The 22774-nt window shown below is 38.8% G+C and overlaps 1 protein-coding gene across 3 annotated transcripts; it reads left to right on the top strand.

Moving 5' to 3' along the window:
• The first annotated feature begins 15417 nt into the window (after nucleotides 1–15417).
• Nucleotides 15418–21263, top strand: fosb (FosB proto-oncogene, AP-1 transcription factor subunit). Of its 3 annotated transcripts, none has more exons than XM_039684235.2 (6): nucleotides 15418–15686; nucleotides 15826–16013; nucleotides 17595–17933; nucleotides 18009–18116; nucleotides 20071–20415; nucleotides 20555–21263. In XM_039684235.2, exons 1-6 carry the CDS (start codon nucleotides 15623–15625, stop codon nucleotides 20618–20620), a joined length of 1110 nt encoding a protein of 369 aa, XP_039540169.2. In that variant the 5' UTR covers nucleotides 15418–15622; the 3' UTR covers nucleotides 20621–21263. The 3 variants fall into 3 exon arrangements, with proteins under 3 accessions (XP_039540169.2, XP_039540168.2, XP_039540170.2); XM_039684236.2 differs by having other exon boundaries at nucleotides 15419–15686; nucleotides 21160–21263; XM_039684234.2 differs by having other exon boundaries at nucleotides 20071–21263.
• The last annotated feature ends 1511 nt before the right edge of the window (nucleotides 21264–22774 follow it).

The following is a 22774-nucleotide window of genomic DNA, read 5'->3' as shown; positions in this document are numbered from 1 at the left end:
GGGTGTTGAAGCACAACTCACTTAAAGTTGATACTTCCGCGAATGGCGAAAAAGAGGAAAAACGCCGGACAGCAGCTTTAAATGATAATTATATATTTATGCTCTGTCCGCCAATGAAAAACGAAGACTTTACAATTACACCCGGGACACTAGGAATCAAAAATCTAACCCATGAATCTCACTTATCCTCAAAGTAAGAATAATATTACTGAATACCACACTATTAAACTGCAAAAGACGTGCCATGCCACCAAATACATACCACATTAAAGCAGTCACAATGTTTTATCAGAGTGGTTTGGCCTAAAATAGAACTGAATGAGCGTCTGCCAAAAACACTGCAGACTATTCACACAAATATTGCATTTGACTTTAACCGTTTTGAAGAAATGTTAGTTTTGACTAACAGTATTTAATAACATTAATAATTATAATTTTTGGAGAAAGATGTTCTCCCTTTAACCGAGATGTGAACTCAATGCCTGATGTTTTAAACCTGTTCCTACAGCCATGTCGGTGTATAAGATTTGCGTTCTAATCCGACAAAGATGATTTGTTTAGAAAGTCCTATTAAAAAGTTTGCCTACCTGAATATGCACAAGCCAAGATGACAGATGGCCGTTAAATATATTCTATACGGGGGTTTTCTGAGAAAAGACTAAAATAACCAAAGAATTAGAATCGGGGGATCTGGCAGAACATTTACTTTGATTGAATCTAATTACTAAGGAGGAAAGTGGCACAGCAGCTTGCCGAACATGTGTCTGTGTGACTGATTTCTCCAACCTTTCCTCCACCTCCCTCCATCTGTGTTCATGTTATCGTTCTTTTCTCCGTCATCCCTCGCTTCGTTCCCCCATTGATCCCATTGGTGCGCGGCAGTGACACGCTTTGCCTCTATTTCTTGCCGACACTTGGTAATTTGGTACAGTTGTATGGGGGTGGCGACAGGAATAGCTCCAGAGTTGTAGCGCAGTGTGTGTGGGAGCGTTTTCCAGAGTGGAAGCTCCATAAGGAAGGTGCCTTCTTCAAGTTGACTGCCAAGATGCATTTTTAGACCTGGCTGGAGAACACAATACTACTGAAATTGATGTCACTGCATGTATTTATAGATATTTACCTGAAGTATTTTAATACGAGGCAATCAATCACCCTGAGAATATGTATCAGTCAAAGTAAAGTGAGCGTTTAGGAGTCAGTGCCTATGAACAACAACAACAATATGGGTAAAATGTCAACTCTTTGGGTGTGAGTGCATCACACATTGACTAATGCGTCACTCAAACTGCATTTGACTGTTTGCCCCCACACTGACTACTTTGTGTTCACTTTTACGTCAATTCATTAGGGGCTGACGCATTAATGAAACTGGGGTGAACTTGATACTTTTTTACGCATGTTTTAAAAATACACATACCGATAAATTGGCCTGATGGTGTAGGTTTTTGTGCGAGGTTGCATGTGGAAAAGAGTAATATGATATCAAAGTAATAGGCTGATAATTAGCAGGTAGATTTCTATTTTAATTGCTAACTTACATCTGTATTTATCAAATAACAACTACGATAATTGCTCGTAATTGCACTGGTAAAGGTGCCTTAATGCTGTATAATTAAAGACTGAAGTGCCTTTAGTTCAGTATAATGAGAAAAGTGCAGTTTTGCCTAAATTGCTCAATTATATAGGTTACATGCATATGCCCGACTATTTCACAAGTCTGAATGCTTTGTGTGAACCAGGCACTCAAAGTAGCTTCAAATATCTGAGGAATCAATCTTCCGGCATTAAATGCCAACCTTCTACAACCATAATGCCATGGGCCATCAGTAAACATCTCAAGGCTTGTGTCTAACTAAAGAAACTGAAAACTGTGCAGGTTGTGTTAACCTATCGATAGACGTTTAAAATTTCATCTCAACCTTAATTTGTGATCTATTCTCCAAACATTTTAATCACTCTTGCCTGATTAAAATGTAAGATTATGTGATCTCTCTTCATACGCTAAAAAGAGTTTGGGACATCTACAGTGTTTGCTCATTATTTACTCGCCCTCATGTCATTCCAAAACTGTGTTTCTCCGACAGAATAAAAAAGAAGATATTTTGAACAGCATTGGGAACCAAACAACATTAGACGCCCTTGACCTTAATTGTATCTTTGTCATGACAACTCTATGAAAAATATCCCGTTTCACACATACAGTCTTTTCTGGTTATTTACCGGTAGGAGATCATATGTGAACAGGACCTTTTCAAAAATATTGGTAAATTGGTTCTGGCTTGTAACATTACCGGTAATGTGCTCTGTGTAAACGCAGAAATGAAGATTATGATCATGTCAGAACGCGCTGACGTAAGAAGTCTGCTTCGAGTCATTAAGTTCAGTTTACAGTAAGCTTTTTAATAGTTTTTTTCTATTTAAAGGTTCCCTGACATGTTTTTTTTATTTTTATTATTTTATCATTTTTCCTGGATTGCCCGTATAATGTTAGTATGTTTTTTAGATTAAAAAAAATAGCCATAATTTAGAAATAAAAGGCATTTTTCCTAGCCTGATTTTAGCCTCTGATTTGAACACTCTGTTTGAAGGGGCGTGTCTGCTGTGGGATTCAGTGGAACCGCCCACTGCTGTGATTGGCTGACATGCTTGCATATGAAACAGCTATGTATTACAATCCAAAACTTTCTCGAATACTTTTACTACAGCTATTTATAGATTTTTACTATTACAGATATCGAGATTAACGAGTATTAATGAGTTTCACATAAAATGTTGCTGTCATGCGTCATTGATTTCATATCGAGTTGTCAAGATCACTTTGATCGCTTTCTGTATAATTTGTTCAGAATTTAAATAAGATTATTTTCATCCTACTAAAAGAAACGATGTGAAGTTGATATTTTAGTCACTGGCTTGACTTACTGATGCATAAACAGTATTGAACGATTTTGAGAGAAAGATTAACTTACCTGTCTGAACTTGAACAATTGGCTACACATCAGAAATTGTTGCTTGGTAAGTTAGCTCGATTGATTTATTTTCAGGCGTTCGTCGAGTTGAGGAAACAGTCGTCGATGAAATGTTTGGACCATTCAAAACTTTGGGAAGTTGTGTCGGCGCATTTCCAGAGAAAATAAAATGAACCCATTGTTTCCTCAGAGGCTCGGATGAAGGAACTAAAAAATACTTTTGTGTTCATTTGTACATCCGAACACTGAGCAACTGCCATGCTTCGCTCGTTTGAAAGTCATGATATCTCTCGAGGAAAAACTCAAATCTCAAAGCTATTTCTCTAGGAAAAACTCAAATCGTGCTTGCGTGTTCGTACTTCTTAGCTCATTTTCTCATGGGCGAGCCAAATTCTCCGGGTGGGCGAAGCAGAGAAAGGGGAGGTAACCTTTCCTCGTTATGACGTAATAACGAGGAGATTCAAGATCAGCGCGTCTGAGCTGCAGAAAAGAGAAACATAGCCAAAGCTTGGTTTACACCGATTGAAAATTCTAGGCACGAGGGGACCAAATACAGGCTAGGGGAACTCATATTAATGTAAACTGAAAATTTCATGTCAGGGGACCTTTAAATATGCGCTAAATGATCTTTGACCGATGCGGCAAGTCTCGCAGCTTTTCAACACGCTCGAGACCCAGCCTTCTTTTCCATTCATCAGCACTGCGGCTCTGCAGTTGCATATTATTATTAGCGTTAAGAGCAAAAACGTGTTCTGTTTGATCATCCCCTTATGCCTGTCACTCAGACGTAAAAAAAAAAAAGTTTAAAAAAAAAAAATGCGCTTCTCCTCACGCGGGCGATTAAGACGGCGCTGCGTTTAAAGATCACATCCGATGACTGACACCACAGAATTTGTTAGTATTTGGGAGCTGATGTGTGAATGGTTTCTTACTGGTAAAAAGGCGGAATGCCGTTGCTGGTGTGAACAGCATTTTTGTGTATTTACCGGCAGAGTAATTCTGGAAAATTTACGGTAATTTACCGGGATTACTGTGTGAAAGGGGCTAATGTTGATGTGTTTGGTCTTGGCGGAATCAACACATTCTCATCCCAAGACCTCATCTAACTGACGCTTTTGACCATACGTCAACATCCAACGCTTTAGGGCACCCTTTAATGTCAGTTAGATGACGCGGGTGGGTTTAGGTCTGGGCTAGGGTTAGGATTAGATAGCGTCATCAAACTGACGTTAAAGGGTGCCCTAAAACTTCGGATGTTGACGTATGGTCAAAAGCGTCAGTTAGATGAGGTCTTGGGATGAGAACGGGCAGGTGGAATAGATCTCCTACACAAAACACTGGTCCAGTCGACCAATCAGAGCACATTGCGGTTTTCAGAAGGAGGGGCTTCATAGAGACAGGAACTAAACAGAGCGTTACTGACAGACTCGCAAAATAGAAATAGAACTCGCAAATAGAAAAATGGTAATGTACCTTTTTCTTGCACAATTCTGACTTTTTAAAATCGCAGTCAGAAGTGAGAGATAAAAAGTCGTAATAACCTTTTTATTTATTTTTTTATTGTGTGGAAACAAGCTTCCATATGTTTACCCTGACTATGATGCATCGCTCTCCACTTCAGTGAAATTATGAAAAACTCTGTTTCCTTAAACAGATTTACAGGCTCAAGAATTTCCATCATAATAAATTATATTAAATTAAATATTTAAATTATTTTCTACTTATTTTTTAATATCATTTATAGATGGAGGCTCTTGGGAAGATTTTGATTTTGCCATTAGTTTATAAACCTATAAAACAGAAATATTTGACTTATACTGTATAAAGATTTCTGCACATTTCTGTTCACTCATCTCACTCGGACCCCTCTCGTCTTCAAGAACACCACGCTGAGCCAATCAGAGCACAGAAACCAAAACTAAATACAGTTCTAAAATAACAAACTGATTTTTGCATCAAAATGCACAGGATATGCAAACACAAACTCTGCAGTAATGAAATAATACATAAACAAATGAGGGTGCGTTTCACTTTTTGGTGACATTTGTGATGTTACTAAGCTTTCGATGGACAAACAAGCGCAGGTGTTTCTTTAAAGGAGAAGTTTTTCCAAAAATGAAAATTCTACCATTTACTCTTCCTCATATCGTTCCGAACCTGTCCGATTCTACTCAACTCAAACGAGGATATTATGAAGAATGCCGGTCCTCCCAAATTACGTTTGTTGTATGTATTTAAAAAACACCAAGACATACATAAACTATCCTTTTAAAGGTGCAGTCACATTAGCGAATTTTCCCAGGCAAAAAAAAGGTTTATTGGCAATAGAGATGTAGAAATGAATGATGAAGCGCTTCTCACACCAAAATCCCTTTGTTTCAAAGTAATCAGCTTTTTGTTGGTCAACGTGGAAAATTTGACCATGAGTGAAATATATAGGGAATTTTTTGGCCTATGCGAAACTCCAGCTTGGACGGATTCCTATTGAATGACTGGATTTTTTGTGAAATTTCACAGAGCAGTGGTTAATGACTGTTTTTCTCCAACAGTCTTGATTGTTTTTCATTTAAAGAAACAGTTCACCCAGAAATTTAAATTCTGTCATTAATTAAACTCCCTCATGTCGTTCCAAACCCGTAAGACTTTCATTCATCTCCGGAACACAAAGATCTTTTTGATGAAATCTGAGAGCTTTCTGTCCAGCTACACAAATACCACTTTGACGCTTCAAAAAGTTCATAAAGAGATTGTAAAACTAATCCAATTGAGCGGTTTAATCCAAATTTTCGGAAGAGACTCGATTGCTTTATATGATGAACTGAATTAATCATTCACAAATAAACATTGATCAACATAAACAGAAGCTCAACCGAACCTGCTTAAAGGAGTAGTTCACTTTTAAAAAACTTTTGCCGATAATTTACTCACCCCCATGTCATCCAAGATGTCCATGTCATTCTTTATTCAGTCGAAAAGAAATTAAGGTTTTTGATGAAAACATTCCAGGATTTTTCTCCATATAATGGACTTCAATGGGAACCAAACGGTTCAAGGTCCAAATGAGAGTTTCAGTGCAGCTTCATAGGGCTTTAAACGACACCAGACGATGAATAAGGGTCTTATCAAGCGAAAGGATCGCTCATTTAATAAATAAATAAAAAAGTTTAAGTTTTATAAGCACAAATGCTCGGCTTGCTCTGTTCTGTGATGCGCGTTCGTGACTCTCCTGTTCATCAAAATGAACGAATCTTTTTTCGAGTCATGACTCGAAGGGTCCTTGATAAGACCCTTATTCATCGTCTGGTGTCGTTTAAAGCCCTTTGAAGCTGCACTGAAACTCTCATTTGGACCTTGAACCATTTGGTTCCCATTGAAGTGCATTATATGGAGAAAATCCTGGAAAAACCTTAATTTCTTTTTGACTGAAGAAAGAAAGACATGGACATCTTGGATGACATGAGGGTGTTTAAATTATCAGCAAAAGTTTTTTAAAAGTGAACTACTCCTTTAACGCACAAGAACAAACCTCGTGCGTAAGACGAGAATGAACCTCTTTTGTCCGTTTTACCACAACCGATGTGTGAGTTGATGAATGGTTATATGTGAATAAAAGCCTAATTCAATCTGTTCATCATATAAAGCGATCGAGTCTCTTCAGAAAATTTTTACTAAACCGCTCAACTACTTTTACGATCTCTTTATGAACTTTTTGAGGCGGCAAAGTAGTTGCGTAGCTGTCAATGGAAGGACAGAAAGCTCTCAGATTTCCTCAAAAAGATCTTCATTTGTGTTCTGAAGATGAACGAAAGTCTTATGGACTGTGGAAAGTCATGTGAGTAATTGTTGACAGAAATTTCATTTTTGTGTGAACTAATATTTTTCACTTACAGTTTAGAAGTGAAAAAGCTCCCAGTTTCCGAAGTGACATTCATTAGGCCTCTAATACGAGTCCCACACCGATCTTATTATCTCGCGAGTGTTTCTGAGAACGAGGCTTAGACTCGACCGTGGTGAGGGGTGGAGGTAATGACGGAGTTGAAGAGTGTGTGTGTGTGTGTGTTTGGGGCGTCGGGGGAGTCAGAAAGGGACAGTTTTTCATCCCCCTGACGTGTGCAGTGTTCTCAGACAGCACTCCTGGACCCCCCTTCCTCCTATCTCCATCATTGCCTCCCACCTGCTCTTTCCATCTCTCTTCCCTCACAACCTCCCGCATTAAAATAGGGCAACTGTTGCATAAGCATTGGAGGAGTGGGGGAGACGGATGCGAAGAGCAGGAGAGAATGTGGGGGTTGAGAGAAAGAATTGCTGGAGACTGATGGATATGCAGAGAGGTGGAAGAGAAAGAACACAATCTCTCTCTCTCTCTCTCTCTCTCTCTCTCTCTCTCTCTCTCTCTCCCTAAAGCAGCGCTGTGTCTCTCTGTCTGGCATGCGGCCTGCTGAAAGTAGGCTATGTTTGACGCGCTTGAGGTTTACGCTGTCTGAGTCACATTACGCTGCTGAATACTAAACCCACTGATTGCATGTCAGCCCGCCGGATTGAACAGCCTTGCATTGAACAAAATGGCAATTCATGTTCTTCTACACAATGGAAATGACAGTGATAGCTGGATTAAGACAGAGAATCGGCGACGTTGAATTTAAATTATGGTGTGACGTTCACGTCAGATTTAAAAAAAAAAAAAAAAAAAAAACGTTTCTGTTCAGGCACTTGTCGGTGTTTATTTGCTAAAACACATACCAGAGGTCTGATTTTGTTCTGAATGCGGAAGAATGTTCCATCGTGCCGTGGCGTTATCAAAGAAAGCACGCAGTTTCCTTTTCCTTTACAGTTTCCTCGAACACTCAGACAGGAATCCTGACGGGAAGTTGTGAATGTAATGGAGAATTACATAGGCTCACTCCCATCGTCTAATATTGTGCAATCAAACATATTTGATTGTGTTGGTCAGGGTTACTCAGACCAGACTGTTACCTTTAGGATGTTTATGAAGAACTGTAGCCTATTAGGGTCCCAGAACTGGGTTTTCACGGCGATGCCATACTGAAGAACCATGTTGTGTTCCCCAAATAAGCTTTCAGAGAACAGTTGTTTTCTTATTTTAATAATCTAAAGAACCTTTTGTGCAATGGGAAGTTGATGTGAAAAGTTCTTCGACGCCAATACAGAACAGTAATACAGTATTTTTAATCTTAGATCCTTATTTTGTCCCCTCAGCCGGATGGGGTTTCTTAAAGCAATGATTTAAAGGGATAGTTCACTAAAAAAATTAAAATTCTGTCATCATTTAATCTCTCTTAATTTGTTTCAAACCTGTATGAATTTCTTTCTTTTGCTGCCCAACGTGACATCATAACTTTTACGTAAACATACATGCCACTTTCAAGTCAAGTGGCGTGTTATCTTTACACATTTTGAGCAATCCACGTGTATGTATCCGCCGTTAAATGTCCGAGCGAAACGAAGCAAAATGTAGATCTACATCTGGGGAGCGAGATTTTTTTTCCTAGGATTTATGGAGACTCATAAATGGTATTAACCCCAGTGATGATGAGTATGTTTAGTGACGGTTATGTTACTTAATGTAATGAAGTCAACAGCGTTCATAAACACGCTGAAAAGCGATTATGCGTGTTGATAGCACGCCAAAAAAATGGAAATACGAATTGGCGTCTCATACATTTCATGAAATCAGTCTGACAGTTGATGGACCCCATTGACTTCCATTGTAATAAAGAGTACTATGGAAGTCAATGGGGTCCATCAACTGTTTGGTCACTGACATTCTTCAAAATATCTTCCTTTGTGTTCAGCAGAAGAAAGAATTCATACCAGTTTGAAACAACTCGAGGGTGAGTATATGATGACAGAGTTTTCCTTTTTAAGTGAACTATTCCTTTAAAGTCCAGTGTGTCTAAACATGTTAACAGGGAAAAAAAGCACATATGCAGGGGAGCGAATCACGTGACTCTAAATTCCGCAGCTTCTCTCTCGCATTCTTCGGGAGCAGACAGACGGACACGCGTGGCGAACCCGGATGATGAGAACACGGGAGGTAGAGCAATGACCTCATGCTGTCTGCCCTTCCAGATGTTTCCAGACACGACTGAGAGTTTCCCCATTTACCAGACAGAAGCAAAGGGAGAAAAAAGGAGACTCGTTTCTTTGTGGGGTGAGATGGATAAAGATAATATGTTATAATATGTAAAAGAATCCAACCTGGAATCATACTAAAAAAACGTGACAACTTCCCCAAATTTTTTACATATGTTGAAGAATGTGAAAGAGCAGGGATTACCATAGTTCCCACTTGCTAAGGTACAGCTTGCTGGGGAAAAATAATAATAAATCAACCTAAATTGAGCTGGTTTAGAATTATACGATCAGTGTCCAAACCCATCTAAACACACTTGGTTGCCTCAGCAAACTTTGAAGGGGGGCGTTAGATGACTTAAAATAAGACAACATGCAACTAAAAATCAAGATCTAATTCACACCCTAAACAAAAGTTTTTTTTTTTTTTTTTTTTTTTTTTTTTAAAGAATCAGGATTAGGCTAAATTTTTCTAGTTGACCCGCAAGTTCTAAAATATTTTACTGAGCAGAAATTGTGTTGTTGTTTTTTTTTTCTGAAGAACATTGAGCTTTTAAAACTTCTGGAATTCTGAAAATTATTTTAATTATAATTCTTTAGTTAGTTTCTATGGACACTCCTACACTATAAAAAAATATTTTTATGATTTGTTATCACAACATTTTTTCGTTTGTCTAATCAACTTAAATCATTTAAGTGGTTCAGATAACATAATATTTTGAGTTTCTGATGATTAAATCAATCAATCCATTTCAATGAACTTACAATTTTAAGGAAACCAGGTTACTTCATTTTTTAAGTTAAACCAACAATATTTTTTTACAGTGTACCCTTGGTTTCACAGACAAGGCTAAAACTAGTCCCAGACTAAAATGCATGTTTGAGTTGGTTTAACTGAAAGCAACTTGCATTGATAAATCTTAAATGTCAGTGTCATTAAGTCAGTTTTATAAAAAGCCACTTAAATGTCCTAAATTTAACTAAGGCTGAATCTAAAACCTTGCCGGTGTCTTTAAATAAAAAAATAAAATAAAAGGAAGACAAAACTATTATTAACTTTGTTGTGCATTTCCAGTTATTAACATCATAAATCCAAGTTTTTCATAAAAAATTTAGTGTACATTTATAACGCTTTGTGTTTGGCAGTTAATAAAAATTACAAAAATTAAAAACTAACACTGCATCAAGGGTGTTTATAATACAAGTGACAGCAAATTTCTCATAATTCTCTCATCTGACTGCTTTAAACAATCTCTCGATATTTAATCCCTCTTTTAGAAAGTCGTGTAAAAGCTATCATGCATTTTATCCTTTGCTATTGGAGCAAATTGAAGTTTACCCAACTACGACGACTTCCGCTCCTGGGAACCCTGGAAACGTGAAAAAGGTCCCAGAAAGGTTGAGAACCACAGCTCAAAACCAGCCAGGGTGGTTTACAATTATTTTTCATAGGGTGATTTTAAGATTTAAGCTCATCTTAACAACAGAGACTATTTCCTTACACATTAGCATTGCACTCACTGTACTTTATGCTTTAACGCAAGTATTGTTTTCTTAAACAACTTCACAACATGTCCTCATGGAAATGCCCCGTGTTAATGAGAGCAGCAGACAGTCAGTTTCAGTTCAACGACAGATGTTTCTGGTTCTCTGCAACTCCGTCCGTCTGTGCAAACACAGTTGTCTAAACCCAGAAAGTAAACGAAGGTCCAGGGCAATAACCATAGACTGCATAAATAGCAATAACACAGTGTTGTGCAGTTTTCTTCGAGTATCATGAGACCGTTGCGGCTCATTTTGATTTGTGGTGCTGGGAAGTTGGAGAAAGAGGTTATGCAACGCTGTTAGGGTGAGGATGCCAAGATGGGTGTCAACAACACAGAGCTATTGTGGGATGGGCCTTGCTGTTGCCTGGTTACAAATATTTTGGGCAGGGAACCAGGCAAACATGTCCCGCCTCTCCAGGAAACAAGACACTCTCGTGATTGCTACAGGGGTTCAAGTTGTACAAAGAGCAGAGCAAGAAAAACAGAGAGAGAAAGCAAAACACACGGCCCTCCCTTGCATTGTGGAACTTTTTTTTTTGGAGCAAGATGGCAAGGGTTAATTAAAACAAAACAAGGCAAACAATATGGCTCTTGAGTAGTGCCAAAAAAGGACAACTGAGCTTTATTTTTGCATAAAGACAAATGAATGCATGCGAACACCCAAGACCCGGGAGCGCAGTTGGGCCGTTTGAACTGAAATGCAAATAAACATATTTTCCTATTCATTGTTCTGCCAGTAACTCACAAACTGCAGAAACTGCAGTCAGAAACAACAAAACATGTGCCAATCGCCTGAGTAAATGCGAGTTTGTGATTACAAGACAAATCAGCATGCTAAATGACATACCTATATGTTGACTCTTGGATTAACTACATTTTTATTATACAGCATGTTTAATACCACTGATACGTTTAACAAAAACTTTTAAAAAAGGGGGCAAACTTCTAATGTAATATAGGTGCACAAGCTATTTACATATTAAAATGATATAAAAAAAATAGCATTAAAACATACAAAGTACAGTAAAAAAAATAACCTTATAGACATCTGTATAGAACAAACTAAATGTTGCCTGTTTTAGAGATCGAGATTCTTTACACTTCCATCTCATCACAGTCTTTTACTAGAGCTTTAATGGCTTGCAGTGTCAATCAGTAATTTTTTGTACTTCACACCACAGATTCTGTCTTTGGAACAGCTAGACTGTCAATGCATTAACATAATGTTTTATTAATATTCTGTTGTAGTTCATCCACTTTGTGGTTTAGTCAGTTTTTCCCATTGATTTACTGCAGTCTGCACCTCTTAAATCAGTGATGTGTTCAGTCGTCCATGCACTGACATGTGTTGAATAAGTAAGGCATAGGATTAAAAATGAGTTTACCTTAGTTTAATTATTAATTAGTTTAATAAGGACATTTAAGTAGCTTGTATAAACTTGCCTTAGAAAAAGCATCTACAGACAAAACTATGGCACTGATATATTTTAAGATATGACAGGGCAAGTTGCTTTTATAAGCTGTATAATTGCGTTAATTACAGTAGCCTAGTCTTAATAAAAAATTGCAACTATGTTCAAGTTGTCCACATTCAGCCATTAGTTTGTGCATTGAATTAAACCAATTATACCTGGATTTCCTGCAGTGTAAGCAACATGTTTCAATTATTAAAAAACCTTAAACCTGATTTTAAATCGGTGGCTTTTGATGTTAAAGAATATCAACTACTTAAAAGAAGCCTAAAGTAAATTAGACACCAGTCAGTCTTTTGTTTATGCAAACCTAGAGTTACTCAACAGACATAAACATACTAGTTGTTATAAATTGTGTAAAATCCAAAACGTATGACTTATTGTGGACTATCACACTAACAGGCAACTAACTATCGAACAGATTACACTCATTTCGTGGTTTTGAAATCATTAGTTTTGTTCATGACAGCTACTGTCCGTCTGCAACAGTTGCACGGTTATATGGACGGGACGATTAGCACGCTAGCTAATGAAAAGAAAAAAAGGTTAGCACGCTAGCTACCGCAAATGGGACTAACTACCTATGCTAACTACAGTCTACGTGTGGTCTACTCATAATAAACCAAAACATGTAACTATGCGCCTTTTAACATCTTGTAAAAGTCACAAGAATGTAAACACAGACAACTGAAAGCGCACTTTCCCACAAGAGAAACTCTCACAGTTAAACCACTGTGTGTGTGCCGCCCCTTTAAGGGTTACCGCGGAAACCGGTTGCTACGCAGCAAAAACAAAAAAGTACCAATCGTCTTGACGTCCTTGCGTCAGAAGCGCGGGAACGGCGTTTCCTCGGCGACGAGACGTTGTATACATACGCAGGTTTGGTTGTAAACGTCCCGGGATTGTTTGCTTTAAATAATCCGTTTACTTGGTTTTGCATTAGCCACAGAATGTAAGACGGTTAACAGCCGTTTTGTTTATTATTATCGTTTTGTTTCCCTCGGTCTGTACATTTACTGACTGAAATGGAAATGTTATAATGCAGATCAACGGAATTTAAAGAGACAGTTCACTCAAAATGAAAAGTCACAAAGTGCTCATTCCTGAAGTCGTTCCAACACAGTATGCGTTTATTTTACATGTTAAAATACGTCTGTGTTAATGAATTTATTTTGCTTGGTAAACAAGTGACTGTGTCAGCCTCAGTCACCACAGGATCAGTCACCATTCATTTTTTTGTATAGAAAGTTAATGCATTCTAAACATCACCGGGTTGCTTTAAAGGTAAAATATGGACAAACACAACCGTTGCTTTGAGTTTAAAATCTAATTAAAAAATGTTAACAAGTAGTTTGCAATTTGACCGTGATAACAACCCAGCATTTTTCAGGATGCATTCACTTTCACTACAACAAAAATGAATGGTGACTGTTATCCTGTCTAACGATATTATGTGGGCAACAGAAAACGAGGGGAAAGGGTTTGGTGAGTAATTTAAATGATGACTTTTCATCTCAGTCACAGCTAAGTCTAAATTTTTCCAAGTTATCAAACTAACGTGTAGCCTAATTTGCATTAACCAGTGGGTCACACTGTTTAACGCTGTAGATGCGCCTCCTTATCTAGTTCATCTTTAAGCATCCCACATTTAATTTCTCTGACGTTTTAACGCGGATCTGGTGGATTTTGGTCAAATGTTTGAAGTATCCTACTCCGCATTAGTCATTCTTGTTCGGTCGTTATAACGTCTAGCATGGACACGGCGTTCTCCGCCGGTGACGCTCAAGAGTTGCTGACTAATTGTTGTTTCCCTCACCCATCCTTTCCTTCCCCACCGTCGAGTTATAAGGTATGGTTGGTATTGGTACACACTGTACCTTGCCTATTATACCGCGTTTATCTGAGTGCGTTACATTATTAAGAAGACACGCTCGTTTCCCTACACACAGAGCAATGAATCACCTTCCTACATGAAGTGAAATGTGACAGTAGCCTATGCGACACTCACTATGACTTCCGTCACTACATCCCACTACCCGGCCTGGAACTTAGCCTACTACATGCTTCTTGTAAATGGCGAGGGTATCAGCCATAATAATGAGCGCTTTGTTTGCTGAACAATCCTGACAGATCATCCTGATCGTCGTGCATTGTATTGCTATCATTTTAAGCATATAATTGATTGTCTTAAAATTAAACGTCATTGAATATACACCAACTGTTATAGCATATTTATAATAACAACAAGGAGTTATATGATTTGCATATAGTTCCCAATTAAGCTTACCCACAACAGAAGACAGGCAATGTAAATCTCTGCACCGACCGGTTCTCAAGACTGTTAGCAGCGAAGGAAGATCCAGTGTATCGGGGAATCCGCGGGGCGTGTCGCTGAGAAGTTTACAAGTGAGTCAAAACAGCTGAAAGAGGGTTTCCCTCGTGCTTACCTCAGCGAAATAGCCTTCTTAAATTAGCTTTACGATTGCTCAGGTGTTTTCTCTTTGCTCTGTTGTTTATCATATTATTTAAAAAAAAGATGTGCATGCATATATATTTATATATGCATGTGTGTACATATATATATATGCACACATATATGCACACAGACACATTCATATATGCACTGTAAATAATACTAAACTGAAAAAGTTCAACTGTTTATTCAATTAAATAAATGTACCAAAGTTAAAACTGACTAAAATTGAGTACATGGCAAATTATTGTGACTACTTAAATTGAATATGATATTACACTATAAAATGACATTTTTGTACAGCGTATAGATTTCATAGTTCTCAACAAAAAAACAAACAAACGTTTTTTATTAGTTTTTATTCCCCTCCTATTTATTGTCTGTTATATTTTAATAATGAATATTAGCCCACTTTTTAAGTGTAATTTAAATATACAGTGTATTGGAGAGAAAATGGTTTATTTAAACCTGATGTAATGACATATATCACATAACATAAAGCATTTTAGGCCAATCATGTTGGAGAGAAAACAAGTTAGGAGAGAAAATTGTTTATTAAAAGTTGATATAGTTACAGTTAAATATAACGCATTTTTACGCAAAATATGTGCAAACCGTGTCGTTTCTAAATATTGTCCGTGAAAACCATGTAACGCTTAAAAATATCTCGTGGAAGTAATAGTAAACGTACCTATTCCTGACCGCGAGCTCTTCTCGTCTCTTTCTGTGGGTGAGGGAATCCCTTACACGTCATATTGCTTAGAGACCGAAAACAAAAACAGTGCTTTTAGACCATATATGGGCATCTACGTCAGCGGAACACCAGTAAGAGGAGGAGCCAGGACTCCCTACTTTACAATGCGTTCCCAGGCTTCATTCACAAGAGCGCTTCGCTGCTGCCGAAACACCGCACACTTTTTACTCCCGTTTGTGATGAACACATGCCGGATTATTTGATGGATTTATAAATGCACATTTCACGGATTGTACCAAGACCTGGGAAGTGTTATCCAAGGAGAGATTGGAATTTAGAAGTTTCCTCCAGCAGGGAACTGGATTGATGTCTTAATGCAACTATTTTGGAAAGAGACCAAGGGCCTCTTCACGAAGACTGCAAATAAAACTGGTTACGGTAGGTGACTTTAATATAGGCTAATAAAACGTTTAAATGCAATGCACGCGGTGTTCTCTATTATAGTGCATTGCGCGTTGCAAAAGCAAATATGAATGCCTTGGCAAAACGCTTCAGTGTGTCTTGTGTTGGGTGACAGGTGACTACCCGTACTCGCCGGGCACACTAGGTGTTTCGGCTTCTTTCCGCTCCACCGGGGAGATGTATCAGGGGTTCCCTGGAGACCCCGACACCGGCTCCCGTGGAAGCTCATCTCCTTCTCTTGAATCTCAGTACCTGTCTTCCGTGGAATCCTTCGGGAGTCCGCCCACCACCAGCGCACCGCAAGTAAGTCATAAACGCATTTAAACATCGTATAGCCACAAATAATTGTTTCGCTAAACAGCACGGTAGCGGCGAGATTTGTGTCTGAGCGAAGCTGCAAAGGGTAGGCTATGCATTTGAATTCTTTCGAGTGCGTTTAGATGTGTAAAGTCGGATTAGAACTGAATAGAATAGTGACAAGTCAGCATGCGCGCGGAATCGGGCCGGTTAGCAACGTGGTGGGTTTACAGCAGCACGCCGAGAAACAGATGACAAACTGTGGAGTGGAACTCTCCGACGCGCGCACTCGAAGCTCCGCCTCGCGCTCACTCTCGCTTCTCGGACTTCTGCGTGACGTCAATGCGTTCTATTTTGGAGTGTTACGTTGGGTTGCTAAGGGGAACACCGGGGGTGTGACGGGGGCGGAGGAACAGGCACGGGAGGGCGACTCGAGGCCGCTGATTGGCTGCGTCACACTGCGCACGCTCTGCCAAACACGCTTTCACATGAATATTAATGAATCTTGGACCTGGCATCACTGAAAAAAGAAACCGTAGGCCTATTAATATAGTTTTGTCTCCTAAATGTGTTTTAAAGGGACAGTTCACCCCAAAATGGAAACTGTGTCATCATTTACTCACTCTCATGTTGTTATAAACCTGTATGAGTTTCTTTTTCTGTTGAACACAGAAGATTTTTTAAAGAATGTATTTGACGGTAGCCATTGACTTTGGTGTTCATGAGAGTGGGTACATGATAACACAATTTTCATTTTTGAATGAACTATCCTTTTAATAGTTGTAAACAGATAATGGCTAAATATTCACTGGAACTCTTTCTCATTTTAGGGAAAATGGTTTTTTTTTTTTTTTCTCAGAAAACTGATAAGGAGGATCCATGTTTTTTTATTATATTTTCATAATTTTTCCAAAAAAAATCCAGCTTCACAGAAGTGTTATTTTCATATCATTGATATTTTATTATAGTTTTTGTTCATATTTTGAACTAGACTTCATTTTTATATTTGGCGCAGAAACCATTTTTGTCTTCACTCAGAAATTGCTAGTAAATTACAAAATTAATTACAAAGTAACTGCAAGTAACACATTGAATTAAACATGACATTTTGAAGTAGAACCATTGTATTAAACATTTTGTTGCATTCACAACTTTGAAAAAATATTTCTACAGTGTAGTTTGTCATTTTTATTTTAGTTTATTTCATTTTAGGGAAACACTTTATTTTACAGTGTCTTTGTTACACGTTACATGTACTTACCATAGTAATAACAGTAAATTTTACATAATTACATGCAACTAACCCTCAACCAAATCCTAATCCTACCCTAACCCTATGGTAAGTACATGTAGTTAATAAATACTACTACACTGTCTGTAACATTGACAACTTAAAATAAAGTGTAACCCATTTTTGTTATTTTTTTAGCATTTCAAGATAAAGCTAAATTAGAATAGGAAAATGGTGCCTTAGCCACAATAATTGTATTTGTTTCAATTTTTATGTTTTAGCTAACAATATTAATCCTGTGGATGCCAAATTGGTGAGACCCATAGTTTTATGCTGCTTATTTTTTCTGATTCCAGGAGTGTGTATCAGCCACTGGCGGGGTAGCGGTGGGTGGAGGGTTGACCGGCACCGGCACCGGGTCAGGGGTGGACATGCCCAGCTCATTTGTACCCACAGTGACGGCCATCACCACCAGCCAGGATCTGCAGTGGATGGTGCAGCCCACTCTCATCTCCTCCGTGGCCCCGGGGCAGAGCGGCTCGGGCTCCAGCACCATGACACAGGCTGTCGCCTTAGACCCCTACGACCTGCCAGGCCCGAGCTTTTCATCCCCGGGAAGCTTCACCCCACCAAACTCGGATACTCCAGGCCCGGTGCGACAGTCTCGGAGCCGCCGTCGTGCGCGGGATGAAGCGGTGAGTGGGGACCATGACTAAAACATGATGGAAAAGCCTAAAACAAGGTTTAATAAGATCCTGCTCTGTTTCCAGCTGACCCCTGAAGAGGAGGAGAAAAGACGCGTGAGACGAGAGAGAAACAAACAGGCCGCCGCTAAGTGCAGGAACCGACGGCGTGAGCTCACAGACAGGTTACAGTCGGTGAGCGATGCTGCACTCACATATAATTACACTTGTTACGTTACATCCCATTCAATATTTGATAACAGGCATCATAATAACTTGATTCATAACATGCCATTCTGCTCTTTACAAGGATAGTTTGTAAATGATAAACCATTGTAATTAGAGCAATAAACTCACTGTAATTATACACTCTCAGAAAAAAAGGTACGAAAGCTGTCACTAGGGCTGTACCTTTTCAAAATGTACCCAAAGGCTCCATATTGGTACCTTAGTAGTACATATTAGCACCTAAAATATACATATTATAGCACCTATTGTACATATTAGAACCTGAAATGTACATATTTGCACTTAAAATGTACATACTAGCACCTAAAATGTACATATTAACAAAGGAAATGTACATATTAGCACCTGAAATGGACATATTAACACCTAAAATGTACATATTAGCACCTGAAATATACATATTAGCACCTGAAATGTACATATTAGTATCTGAAATGTATATATTAGCATCTAAAATGTACATATTAGCACCTAAATTGTACATATTAGAACCTGAGTTGTACATATTAGCACCTGAAATGTACATAGTAGCACTTAAAATGTACATATTAGCACCTAAAATGTACATATTAGCACCTAAATTGTACATATTAGCACCTGAAATGTACATATTAGGACTTAAAATGTACATATTAGCACTTAAAATGTACATATTAGCACTTAAAATGTACATATTATCACCTAAAATGTACATATTAACACCCAAATTGTACATATTAGAACCTGAATTGTACATATTAGAACCTGAATTGTACATATTAGCACTTGAAATGTACATATTAGCACTTAAAATGTACATATTAGCACTTAAAACGTTCATTTTAACACCTAAAATGTACATATTAGCACCTAAATTGTACATATTAGAACCTGAGTTGTACATATTAGCACCTGAAATGTACATAGTAGTAGCACTTAAAATGTACATATTAGCACCTAAAATGTACATATTAGCACCTAAATTGTACATATTAGCACCTGAAATGTACATATTAGGACTTAAAATGTACATATTATCACCTAAAATGTACATATTAACACCCAAATTGTACATATTAGAACCTGAATTGTAAATATTAGAACCTGAATTGTACATATTTGCACTTAAAATGTACATACTAGCACCTAAAATGTACATATTAACAAAGGAAATGTACATATTAGCACCTGAAATGGACATATTAGCACCTGAAATATACATATTAGCACCTGAAATGTACATATTAGTATCTGAAATGTATATATTAGCATCTAAAATGTACATATTAGCACCTAAATTGTACATATTAGAACCTGAGTTGTACATATTAGCACCTGAAATGTACATAGTAGCACTTAAAATGTACATATTAGCACCTAAAATGTACATATTAGGACTTAAAAAGTACATATTAGCACTTAAAATGTACATATTAGCACTTAAAATGTACATATTATCACATAAAATGTACATATTAACACCCAAATTGTACATATTAGAACCTGAATTGTACATATTAGAACCTGAGTTGTACATATTAGCACTTAAAATGTACATATTAGCACTTAAAACGTTCATTTTAACACCTAAAATGTACATATTAGCACCTAAATTGTACATATTAGAACCTGAGTTGTACATATTAGAACCTGAAATGTACATAGTAGCACTTAAAATGTACATATTAGCACCTAAAATGTACATATTAACACCTGAAATGTACATATTCAAATGTACACATACCAGTGACAGCTTTTGTACCTTTTTTGTGAGAGTGTGTTGTGGGAACATTCGAGCAATTTCGCAACTGAGACGATAAAGTTTATTTTGTGGTTGCTCTCTCTTCTGAAGTAGTGCTTGTTTTTGTGCTCATATAATCTCTGTCCCCTCGTGTCCCTCCTCTTGTCTCTCCAACATAAGGAGACAGACATTTTGGAGGAGGAGAAGGCCGAGCTGGAGGCGGAAATATCCGAGCTGCAGAAGGAGAAGGAGCGTCTGGAGTTCGTCCTGGTCGCCCACCAACCCGGTTGCAAAATGCCCTATCAGGACCAGCCCCCCGCTCCGCTGCCGCAGACGTCCCCGCAGGGGCCCTCTGTCTCCGTGGTGGGTTTGACCGTGAAGGAGGACTCTTTCTACCTGCCGCCCGCCTACTCGTCCCACCTCCACCACCACCAACACCACCACCACCAACAACACATCCCGGCTCCACAGCCCACGCAGACACAGCCGGCACCAGCACAACAGCAGCCAGGGATGATGCAGGAGGTAGCCTTTTCTAGTTCTTTCTATGGGCAGGGCCAGCCGGCGCCGGACGGCCCGTGTCTTGTTGCCGACGGTGGCGGTAACCCTGACGCCTGCAGCTACATCCCCTCATACACATCTTCATTTGTGTTCACCTACCCAGAGGGAGCCTGCGGGGCCAGCGCTAACCAGCGAACCAGCAGCAGCGATCAGTCGTCTGATTCCCTGAACTCACCCTCGCTTCTTGCACTCTGAGAGCTCTCTCTGCCTCTGCTTGCCTATGTCGACAACAGCACACATGCGCACACACACTCAGACATCGTATTGATCCTTCACAGTTAAGCCCTGCGGGGCCCAGATGCGTTAGCGTCTGAGTGACTTCATCAGATAATGTAAGTGTATATTAATTCACAATGAATTCAGGCTTAATATCAAGATGAGTCAGTACCCCACACACACACTTAATTTCGACAAATTTAAATCCGTTTGACTCATATCAATCTCCGCTTACATCAGCTTACATCTCCGTTCTCTCTCTTCACGCCTGCTGTGTATTTGTCTAAGCAAAAAAAAAAAAAAAAGGGGGGGGGGGGCTGGGCAGAACTGCTTTGTGGGTTTTGCTTTGGGCTACCTTGCTAGTCTCCATCCAGCTCATCCACACCTCGTCTGACGTCTTCCTATGACAACCTACCTATCTCTCTTTTTTTTTTCTCCACATCTCCACATCTCCTCTCTCCTGTCTTTATGTACCTCTGGTTCTCACTGAAGCCTTCAGCCCCTGAGAGTCCGTTGGACCCTGATAGCCCGTGGATCCTCGAGTGAGCGCCATCCCACACCCCCGACACCACAAACCCCCCCTCCCTCGCACGGACCGGAACTTCACAATGAGCAGACGTCTAAACGAACCAGCCACAGCGCGCAGATCAAACGCCGTCTCAGACGCCACCACACAGGCTAAAGGAACTCCTCCTCAGCGCTGAGGATTTCGAATGAGCGGAGGAAACACACTAGCTAACAGAGGATCTGGAGGTATGAGATGACGAGAGTATTCAACGATAGTATTAAGCGCATATGAGAGTGGATCTACTCTCTGGCTTTGAAGAGCATTATAATGAGTGACCCAAAATAAAGAGAAAAAAAGACAACCTCTCAGTTTTGGATGAGTGACCTCTGTGCTTCTAAAAGTCCTTGAGTTGAGGCCTCTCGGCTTTGATTGTGAATGGAAGCCACAGAGGACTGCCCGTCCAGTTGATTTCTTTCTTTAAGGGGTTGTTCTTGTTGTTGTTAAAGCACAAATGACGGCTGCAGAGGGAAGGGTCACGCAACGGTGGCCTACCTAAAGGACGGGATGTGCTTTTGAATATGAACTGTTTACTTTCCTGTGAATGTTTTTGATTTTATTTTTTCTTCATGATGCTTTTTCTCTTTTGCTCTTGATTGTGCCGTTGCTGCCAAATGGAAGAATTTTGTGGGGCTTTTAGCTGCTCCTTCTATCTGTTACTGTTGTCTTACTGCAGTTATTATTATTTCATAATGTTGGCAACTAAAAAGGCATGTTGTGCACTATGAACCTTTTTTTATGTCTAAACCTATATATATATATAAATATATTCAGTGTATAGATATATACACAATGATTGTAATGTAATATATGAATGTTATTTTTGTCAATGAAGACAGAAGGGAGAGCTTGAAGCACTTGGTTTTGGTTTAAATATATAGATATTTTTCTAAAAGAACAAAAATATATTATAATAAACAATAACAGCCCCGCTTTACCTTACCATGAAAAGCATTGTCACTGCCTTTCATTGGAAATGTGTGATATGTACGATGACTGTATTGAAACTGTGGTGTCACAGGTTTGTGCTGTGCTTGATTTGTCAATGAGGCCCTTGTTCATCAAACCCTGTGGACAAAACACACTGGACGCAAAATATCTAAATGCATAAACAGATCAATAAATATGCTATAAAGAAAAAGAAGAAATGAATTGAGTGTTTCAATGTATTCTAGACGCAGTCTAGGTTGTTTCTCAAGCAGTGTTGCATTGATTCATCATGTCCAGTGTGTGCTGTCTGCCCTTTGTCTTGTTTGTGTGTGTGTGTGTGTGTTTGCGCGTGTGTGAGATAGTCAGGGCTTGATGGACAACTTTTAACCAGACCTAATTAATTCATGTTACAGATATGATCACAAAAATAGTATTTTGCAAACAGACGAGGTGCATTGTTCCCATTGACTTGATATTTTACTGGGTGGAAATGATAATATTTGTACAGTTGTTTAACCTTTTCTTGCACCATTGGTCAAATATAGCTAAAATATAAGCAGAGAAGGAGCTCTTTCCAACAGAGCCATTTGATGAAATTATGTTCTCATTTAG

This window comes from Pimephales promelas, chromosome 10 (genome assembly GCF_988280905.1).
Source record: "Pimephales promelas chromosome 10, fPimPro1.hap1.1, whole genome shotgun sequence".
NCBI classification, from domain to species: Eukaryota; Metazoa; Chordata; class Actinopteri; order Cypriniformes; family Leuciscidae; genus Pimephales; species Pimephales promelas.
Note: the sequence above shows the minus strand (reverse complement) of the source record. Positions and strands in the feature narration are given on the sequence as shown.